This window comes from Larus michahellis, chromosome 11, assembly GCF_964199755.1.
Source record: "Larus michahellis chromosome 11, bLarMic1.1, whole genome shotgun sequence".
NCBI classification, from domain to species: domain Eukaryota; kingdom Metazoa; phylum Chordata; class Aves; order Charadriiformes; family Laridae; genus Larus; species Larus michahellis.
The window spans coordinates 4,726,752-4,736,857 of NC_133906.1; the positions used below are offsets into that span (position 1 = coordinate 4,726,752).

The 10,106-nt window shown below is 37.7% G+C and overlaps 2 protein-coding genes across 2 annotated transcripts in view; one reads left to right on the plus strand and one right to left on the minus strand.

The window, feature by feature from the left end:
* The window catches only part of LCP2 (lymphocyte cytosolic protein 2), a 32,816-nt gene extending 26,319 nt beyond the window's left edge, over positions 1 to 6,497 (plus strand). Inside the window, exons 16-20 of the mRNA XM_074604284.1 lie at positions 1,140 to 1,192; positions 2,048 to 2,151; positions 3,034 to 3,111; positions 4,157 to 4,312; positions 5,007 to 6,497. Of these exons, the coding sequence (XP_074460385.1) occupies positions 1,140 to 1,192; positions 2,048 to 2,151; positions 3,034 to 3,111; positions 4,157 to 4,312; positions 5,007 to 5,129 (514 nt within the window). The 3' untranslated portion in view covers positions 5,130 to 6,497. The remainder of the gene's footprint in view (positions 1 to 1,139; positions 1,193 to 2,047; positions 2,152 to 3,033; positions 3,112 to 4,156; positions 4,313 to 5,006) is intronic.
* KCNIP1 (potassium voltage-gated channel interacting protein 1) overlaps positions 1 to 9,710 on the minus strand; it is a 508,397-nt gene extending 498,687 nt beyond the window's left edge. Inside the window, exons 1-3 of the mRNA XM_074603589.1 lie at positions 9,656 to 9,710; positions 9,080 to 9,162; positions 8,134 to 8,227 (exon numbers count right to left, since the gene is read on the minus strand). Coding sequence (XP_074459690.1) covers positions 8,134 to 8,227; positions 9,080 to 9,162; positions 9,656 to 9,710 — 232 coding nt within the window. The remainder of the gene's footprint in view (positions 1 to 8,133; positions 8,228 to 9,079; positions 9,163 to 9,655) is intronic.
* Positions 9,711 to 10,106: the final 396 nt, after the last annotated feature.

A 10,106-nucleotide genomic window follows, 5' to 3' on the forward strand; every position in this document is an offset into this window, starting at 1 on the left:
AGAATTAACATACTCATCTGAGAGCTTTCTGTAGTTCATTTAAGCAGAAGAGAAATATGAACTGTAAAGGAAAAGCCTGCAGGAAGTTTGTTCCCAATTAGGTGAATAAATAAATAAGATTGGGACTTTTCATTTTAAGAAGTTCTGGGATCAGGCCACAAAAGGAAATTACAGATTTTCTAATAAAAAGCAGAAAAATGAACGCAGGAAGGAAAGTAAACTAAGCATAAGCCCGTGGAAGTGCCACTGTCAGCTCACAGCCCAAGGAATCACAGAAGGGCTGATGTTGGCAGAGACCTCTGGGCATCATCTGGTCCAGCCCCCCGGCTCAAGCAGGGTCACCTAGAGCGGGCTGCCCAGCACCACATCCAGATGGCTTTTGAATATCGCCAAGAACGGAGACTCCACAACCTTTCTCAGCAACCTACTCCAGTGCTCAGCCACCCTCTCAGTATAAAAGTGTTTCCTGATGTTCAGAGGGAACCTCCTGTGTGTTAGTTTGTATCCACTACCTCTGGTCCTGGTACTGGGCACCCCGGAAAAGAGCCTGGCTCTCCCTTCAGGTATTTATATGTGTTAATAAGATCCCTCCTGTGGCTTCTATTCCAGGCTAAACAGTCCCAGCTCCCTCAGCCTTTCCTCATATATGAGATGCTCCAGCCCTTTATCATGTTAGTGGCCCTTCACTGGACTCTTTCCAGTAGCTCCACATCCATAGTTGCAACATTAATGACGAGAAACTGCATTTTCATCAACAACGTTAAAGAAGCCACAAGAAAAATGACTCCAAAAGTGGAACCTCACAGAAAGAAACACATCTAGCAAGCTGTTGCTTGTGCTTCCTGCTGTAGGGGAATAAAGTCATTCCCTGTGAAAACTCAACAAGCTGAAGCAGTTTCTGCATTGATCCTGATAAATAAGTCTTGCTGGTCCATTACTGGTTCCTCTATCTTATACCCAGATACTGAGCTTCAAGTAAACTTAATGGTGGATCTACTTACATAAAAAGAAGGAAAGAAAAATAAAAAGAGAGAGAGGCACAAAGTCCAGATCAATTCTTTAGAGCACAGAAATATCATATAGTAATGTGTTTATATGTTTATATGTATTTATATTGACTACTTTTTTCTTTTTTTAAGCACTTGTAGAAACCTGTCTTCAAGCGGCTCACTACCACCACGCTTACATCCAGGTTTGTATGCTGCATCCCTGCATTTTTTGTAAAAAAATGACTGAAGGTTGAAAGGTGTTTCAGTGCAGTTAATATAATCCTTGGTTTTTTTTAAATGGATGTTTCTGGTTGTACTGCGAACAGAAAACCATCAAATTCCAAAAGGCATCTTCTGTAACTTGCTTAGGTTGAAGCAAGATGTTTTTCTCCCCTGAAGTTTGTGCTTCCTGCCTCGTTAAACCACTGACAAAACTTCATATAAGCAGCTTTTTCAGTATAGCTAACACTACTGAGAGCTGAGCAGCGCTACCTGCAAGTCTCTGTGGTACGCCAATGCTCTTGAAAATGGGAGAAAACACTTCCCATGTGAAATATGCTGCATATTTATCTCGTAATAACAGGTAAAAAATAAAGGAAGCTTAGAAATCAATTGCTTTGCAAATATTTTTTCACATAGGGTAACAGCTGCCAATGTCTTACAGTGACATTTTTTAGTTTCTACATGCTGAGAAGGCAAGGAATGCAGAGACAACATTACTTCTGTCTCTAAAGAAACCAGAGGTGCTCTCAACTGAGTAATTGTGGTACAGAAGCTAAAAAGGTGTAACCTCTGTTTCAAGTTCACCTGATGTTAAGGAAACCTGAAGTGCAAGAGTTCAGTTAAAGCCCCTGTGCACCAAGGATGAATTTATGTAAAGAACCTGGCTCTCATAAAGTGGCCTAAATCTGATTTCAAATCAATTCAAAGTATCTCAGTATCAGAGTGATATAAATTCTTCATGTCTCACAAAATCAAGATTCCACACCACGTATGCACTCCACAGATGAAGTTACTTTCCTGGTTTTAACATTTTTTCTACTTTTATGCCTTTGAAGGCAACAACAGCAGATCTCCTTCAAGAGGTGCAGCTGATATAAGACCCCCGTTGCCAATTCCTAGCAGACAGACCGTTCACCAAACAAACATGGAGGAAGATGAGGTACAAAAACATTACAAGTATTAACCATAACTGCTAAACACAGCAAAAGTTCTGATTTCAAGAGAGACCGTTCTTCAAAGTTGTTTTTCTCGTCAGTAGCCACTGCCAGGATGTTAGTAGGTGCTTTCAGTTTCTTTTTCTGTGCCAAACTTTAGTGCCTTATTTCATACCCACCAAGAAAAACAGCATCAAAAACCCAGTTAACACAAAGTAAGAGAAATACTTGTTTGCTGGGTTACTTGTTTTGCACAATTGCCTTCAACTAGCATTACATATTCAGTTCTTCTTCCATAAAACTTTGGTAAGTAAAGAATTCATAGCTTTTCAGTGCATTTTTGTTTCACATTTCTTTAAATACGACAAGTTGAGAGCAAACCACTCTCAGTGATAACACTGCTGGGCAACCATACATGGTATGATCACAGGAAGTCTGCATTATTGTTTCAGATGATAGTTAAAAAAGAAAAAATAAAATAATTAAAAGAAAAAAACCCACAAACTGGAACCAAAATAGAGAAATGAGGGCAAAGGATGCTAGTGTCCTAGCAGACAAAAGAGCAAATGCACTTAATATCTATCTGTCACTGAAAATATATGGAAATGTCCATTTTCCGACCTTACTTGCAGACGTACTGTGGCTAGGTCTGTGCTATTTTCAAGTTTATCACAGTGAGCAAGTAATTTTAAAATCATTTAGTGCCACTTACCATACAGTAATATATACTAGTATGATCCCTGACGCTCATACCTTCAGAGATTCTGCACGTAGACCCAAGTATCCCTCACATTCAGACTTCTCTCTACTTATTTCTATGTTGTTAACATCACAAGCTAATTCATTGGCAGCTGACTTTCTCCTTTACCCTCTCTCACCACCCACAGGACTCGCTAAATGAGGAATGGTACGTTGCTTATGTAAGCCGGCCAGAAGCAGAAGCAGCTCTTCGAAAAATAAACAAGGTACTCTTTAAATTGGTGGTGAATCTCACCATCTCCTTAATGGTCTGGCTAGACGGCCTGGCAGTCATATGGGAAGAGTGAAGTAACCTGGTAAGGTGATAGCCCCAATATAAGATACTTAGAGTGAGGGATTCACCTTAAATATCTTTACCCACATAGAAGTTACACATCTAGTCTAAACCAGCCATGAAGGCTCTTGTTTTCCGTAGTCGAAGAGAACAAATCCTGTGTCTCCAGAAAGCGGTTTCACCTCGCCTCCCTTAGAAGAAGCGACTTGATCTCTAGAAATAGTTCTCAGTCACCAGTGAGGAATTTGATGCAAATTCCAATTTTAGATCGCTTGAATTAGATGAGATGAATCCCACCTTTTTCTAGGTCATATTTCCCAAGAGAATGAAGCACAGATTCAAAGAGATGAAACCCAGGCTGAACTGTGTGTACGGAGATAAACCAAACTGTATCCCGTCACTGTGGGAAATCTGTTTACGATGCTTCACAGCACGTGCAATGGGCTGAAGGTGACACATACAGCATTTCTGACTTGTACTAAGGTCCAGCTTATGAGATCACGTTCAAGGCCTTTAAGAAAGGGTGTTTCGATGGAAGGCTTATTAAACCACATCTGAAATGAAGAAAAGCAGAGAGAGAACACCTTTACCAAAATTTCACAGACACTGTCATTGTTTTAGGCTGTCTGTAAATACCTCACGTAGGACTCTTGATTGGCACTTACCAGAAATGAACTTCTCTTGTGGTTAAAGTGGTATGAGGTTTGGCCTTCAATATTTTACTCCCGCCTTTAATGGAAACTCCCTCATAGAACACCATCCCTCCCTTCCCTAAAAATCTGCATTTGTATCAGATGGGGAAGTTTTAAGTAGCAAATGGAACGACAAAACCTTTAAGAAATTACCTAAATTATTTAATAATGTAGTTTCTCTTACCAGGAGGAAAGAGAAAGATAAAATGCTTTAGTTAAGGTTGTTACGATGATCAAGCCCAGAAGTGACGTTTATTTGTCATCTTTCATTTTTTCATCTTTCAGGATGGAACTTTCTTGGTAAGAGACAGCTCAAGAAAAACTGCTACTCATCCATATGTACTGATGGTGCTGTACAGAGATAAAGTATACAACATCCAGATTCGTTACCAGGAGGAAAATCACATATATTTGTTAGGAACCGGCTTAAAAGGAAAAGAGGTACTATGTGTTTTTCACGCTACTTCCCTTCATCTTAAGGTATCTCCTATCTCATTCCTGTGTCAGGCTACTTACCCTGGCAGCTGTTTTGCTCCAGTGGAATTCTGCTTATTGCCTTAGAGTTATTCCTGATAGAATATGTTACTGCTGGAAGTAAAATCAGATTCCCCTGTTTGCACTCAGGGAATGAAGGGATGGCCTTAGAATACAGCTATGAGAAATCCATATGCCTCATTAGGGAATGTTTGTTTACCACTAAGATGCCAGATAGGGGAAATACACAGTTGAGTGCAAATCCGTATCTGCCAACTTTACTGCTTTGCTCCCAGACTGCTGGTTTACTTAGTCCAGCAGTCCTGCGTTGGATTTACGTACTGCAGTTCTGATCGAGTCAGAACTCTCTGAATGTATCAGTCAACTTCTTGAACTTTCAAGTACGATCATTATGTCAAGTAGAATGACAACATCATGTATTAAACAGGCTAAGACCACATAAATTAATTCTACAACATTGCAGTAGGTTGTACACACAGCTACAGGTTATGGCAGGAATGAAAACAGCTGATCTGATAGTATTTACCAGACCTTATAAGACTGCTAAATATTTAAAGTTCAAAGAAAAACTTTTGGTCTTACTAATTACTAATAATTCTGACATTTTTGACATAGCCTTCTCATTTTTTCCATCCCACAGGATTTTTCTTCTGTAGCAGATATCATTGATTACTTCCAAAGAACACCTCTTCTTCTCATTGATGGAAAAGACAGAGGTTCAAGAAACCAGTGCATATTAAAGTATGCTGCAGGACATATTTAAATGAGACCTTAATGAAGATCACGTACTGTACTGAAGCCTAGTGAAGTTTGTAAACTTTTTCAGCAAAGTAAAATGAAGTAATTAAAAATCCTTTTAATTTTAAGGAAAATGGACAATGTTATTTTTAAATTATGCCTTAAATGCAGTACTCTATAAATCTCATTTTCCTACAATGTCTTCGTTACTGTCCACTAATCATACAGTACATGAGAATTTTTTATCTTCCAACACATGTGTATCTTCTTGAAATGATTTCTGCACCAAATTAAAGGACCCATAAATAAATAACAATATAAGTCTCTGCTTTCATAGGAGGGGGAAAAAAAAGAAGTTTTTCAGACCAGAACTGCAGCAGCCATTATGTTATTTAAAGTGATACAGAGCAGACCCAAACCTTGTCAAAGTTGAGAAGCAGACAAAAGACAATAAAAGCCTATTTTTTCCCCACAATACACTTCCCAATAAATCTAACTATGGCCACTTCTATGAGAAGACTGGGACTGCAGCCTGGATCCTGAAGATACCTCGATTTCAGTGACACCAAAAAAACCCCAACCCTGGATATGCAGCTGCCTGGCAAGATCTATGTCTGTGTTACTCAGCTGAAACTGCCTTTGTTCACAGCTTTCTAGAAAAATAAAATGTCTACAGATATTATGTTGTCTCTGCCATACCACTGATGAGTCACTGATGGCATGTCTTAGCCCACAAACTGGAATTGTGTATCTCCTGGGATCCTCCAACCTCACTCAGAAACAAGCTGTTCTCCGGTAACACAGAACTCTCTTCACCTGTATCTTTCTCACTCTCAATTAAGCAACTACTTTTTTATAGGAGACACATCAACAAGTTTATCATCATGTGATTCTTAATTGGTAGAACACAGCTAAATCTCTTAGAAAGCAGACAGACATAATCAGGCTAAACTTAGTTCCTTTGATACAACTGCGTTGTGGTTTTACTGTATTTTTTCAAGAAAAACAGTAACTAAAATATAAGTTGCAACTGAGGACGAGTGAAGCATACTCTATTAAGAATTTTTCCCCTCTCCTTTGCTAACTGGGATTTATCGAACTCTTTGCCTTGGTTTTCTATTGACTTTTGTTTTCTGACAAGATCTTGGTTTGATAATTATGTTAGATTTTGTCACGCTTTTTCTTCTTCAAAGCCATTTGTGTGTATACCACTTGAAACATTCAAAGCAGAGAACGATCTTCCATGTAGTCTGTACAGCTTCTCAGATAAGATAATCAGAACGGTTTTACTTTAAATATATATGTTTTGTAAATATTATCTTCCTTTCTAATATATTTAGCCAGGAGCTGGAATTCAAAGTTAGCAAATTTCATTTCCATGCCAGTATGAGTCAAAAGAAAAAAGAAAAAGAAAATTTTAAAAATTATTCAGCTGACAAAACCAGTTTCTAGCTCAATATTTTGTAAGAGCTCACTACTAATCTTGTGAAAGGAAAGTCAGTTAAAATGTATGTTTTTAAAAAAAACGCTAGAATGAAGAGCAAAATTCCCCATATCACCTGCGAGCTGGAGCTTGTAATTCCATTGCACTGCCTTGAAAAGCCTGACAACCCAGAAATACCTCCTATGGAATTGTGCTTTATTTGTTTTAAATCATCTGATTAGTGAAACAGCAATAAAATACAAACCAGCATAACGAATGACAACATTGCATATTTTTTTTCAGCACAGTAAATTTTGATTTGATTATTCAGATAAGTATACTTTGCATATGAAGGAAAACACAACTCAACATTCAAACACGTGCACAAGTAAAGTGTGATTGAATATTAAATGTAATGAACCACAGGAAAACATTGGCTACTCAAATTTGGGGCCAAGAAGATTTCATGACAGAGTATTGAGATGTCTCACACTTTCTTTCTTTTCTAGCAAGGCGCGTTAGAAAGTCACTACAGAAACTAGAACGAAAGTACTTTTGGTTTTCCAGAAGTAATCTGCTCTTTGGCCCCTTCCTCAGCAACATTTTTAGAATGAGGAAGAAGATCAAATGACAAGTTGCAGTTCCTCCTTTACTGACTGTTTCTTATCCCATTTTCCAGAGCATAACTAAGGTAAAAGAGCAATGACTTGACATAAATTTTTTTTGTTTTTTAAATTTAAATTTAAATTTAAAATTTTTTTGTTACTGTTCCAATATGTCTTTGTTTAAAAGGAGACAACCAACGTGAAAAACTTCATGCCCGTTTTCCTGACCTTTCTAGTTAACGTTATCAGTCTTTCCAGCTCCAGTGGGCTTAATTTGGGAAATTTGGGTTAAAAAAACCCTCTCAAAATCAATAACCTACCTATAGCATTTTTCCACTCCACATTTTCAGTTTAAAATAAAAATAGCCTAACTGCAGGAAACCATGCTATCATTTTATGGTTCAAACGGAAGCAGTATTAATAGAATACGATGCGTAAAACTGGATGTTACTACTTAATCTGTCAAACTCCAAGTTTTTTCTTCAGCTTCTCTTAAATCTTTGGCCTTCACAGGATGGCTGAAATTCAAAATAAGGTCACAAAGCAGCAGCTGGCTTTCCACTGAAAGACAAAGGGCAAGGCATAATCATGGTATTCAGTGCATGGTAGATGCGAAGTGGATGGCAATTCATATACGGCACCTTTGGATGCCTTCATCTATCAACTTTTCGAAAAAGGGTTGCCTTGTTTTGTTTACATCCAGATGGTTAAATGGAGTTTGTATTGCACACTGTAATATTTCTATTAGGAGACTATTACTACTCTTCCTGCAAAGGACTGACTTTGACTACCTACCAGATTTTTGCCACGGTGAGTTAATGATTCTGTTTCTATGTAACTACCGTTTCACTATTTTTTCAGAACAAAAGAGCAACTGTATTGTTTCATTAGATTAAAAACCAGTTGTATGACGTAGAAAACATGAGCCACTCACAACTGCACACTTTTTAACAGTGTCTTAAACAGCTTCATGTTTATCAGGATGATGAACTCAGAATTACCGTTTAGTTTCTTCAGCTCATTGGACATTTTCTCAACATTTTTAATGGCAGCTTCAAGGTCAAACTGCCGATCAGCGGCAGCATTTTTGAACACCTGGATGAAATTGAAACAAAACGTAACTGGCAGAATACACAGGATTGATAAACTCAGTAAAACAGCGAATCATAATCTTCACGATTTTTTCATTGATTTTCTAGAATAATATTTTAACTAAAACTTACTTACACACTTTTATAATTATTTACTTAGATGTGGCAAATTGCAACTACTGAAGGCAACTACTAAACACTCAGGCTTTATTTTTATTTTTTTCCCTGTTCAAAGGAACAGGAATTTATTTAAAAAAAAAACCAACTGCAACTAAATTAATCATATCTAAAATTTCTTTTCCTCACCATCATTTTTTTCATTTTTGTTTTCAACCTTTTCCTATAAAATCTCAATGAAAATTAATTGTCAAGTAATATTTAGTCAACCACAAGATGGAGCTATTGTGACATTAACATGCGTAAAAGAAATTACTGTCAATATTAGCACTGACTATTAATGAATCTGTTAATAGCTGCTCAGGAACATTTATGTCTGTATAGGTAATTATTTTACAATCAACATATTTTTGCTTATTTTGAAGATCGTATTCCCTCCCTCTAACATTTAATAAAAAACAAAAGTCTGGAGACAATTAAGACTAGAAACTGAAGTTAAGTATAATTTGAATTTTTAAATTTATACTACACTCTTTTTTAGGATTTTAATTTTTTTTTAGGAAAAATATTAAAGAAAATTGCACATACTATGTTTTCTGGCCTAGTTATCAGCTCCCTATTTATAATTCCAAAATTATAAAAGTAAAATCTGTAAAACCTCTGGGTGATTCATAAATAATGCTCACTGTGTAGAACACCCCGACACATTCGACAAGTATGACAAAAAAACGGAACATACATTTAACGTAGATTCTTTGTCCAAGTCTCTCTTCCCTCCAGACAGTAGCTTTGCATTGAGGTCACCAGCCAGGGCCAAAGATCCTAAAAGGACAACCCCCAAATTATTATGGAGTAATATATATATGTATATATCTCATATCAAATATATAATAACATTTGATAAATATAATGACCCTAGACTCTACTTTCAAATAACGCTAGATTTGTTTTTATGAGTGTTATTTGAAAGCAGAGTCTAGGGGTTGAATAGTTTTATTTCTTCCTGAGGATATAATCTTTTTTGTTTAAGTCTTCAATTTTATTTATTTTACTTTCTTTGAGAGACAGTGCTTCAGAATTTTTTTAGGAGTTAAACATGGAACTAGTGATAGTGAATAAACCTATTTATAATAGTGACGAAGAATTCCTCAAACAAAATGCTGTATTTTTTTTAATAGAAAACTTTATAAAAGATCTAAAAAGGCATTGCACTTGCTTTCTAGCATCAGTTTACGGTAGGAGAATCTAAAGCACAGACAGAAAAGGGCCAGGTGCCAAATGGCTGCTGGTCAGCAGCAGAGCTGAGGTTAAATACCAGATCCCTGGGCTCGCTCTTCTGCCATTCTCTCCGCTCTGCTCTCCTCGCACATCAGAACGCGCTCGGGTGAGCTGAGGTGTATGACGTGTGTATGACCTCACTGCAAAGCTGTTTCAATGCTGAAAAGGGAAAAAAAAGAAAAAAAGTAGGGTTTATTTCCCCCTGGTGCTGTATGTGTTCAGAAACGGTGCAACGAAACGAAAAAGACCCTGCTCTTGGCTAAAGGGCAGCTAGATGAGCATGTGGCCTTCTGCTACTCCCCCGAAATGGCTGGCGGTGAGTGCCAATCCCTCCGGAGGCCCCCAGCTGGGACCCCCTCAGGAGGTCACCAGCTCCCATGTCACACGGGCCACCATGGAACCTGCCAGAAGGGAGCCCCACAAGGCTTGAGGGTTCCCTTGAACCAGGGGCTGCTCTGGATAGCAGTCATGCGGGAGGGGTGCTACAC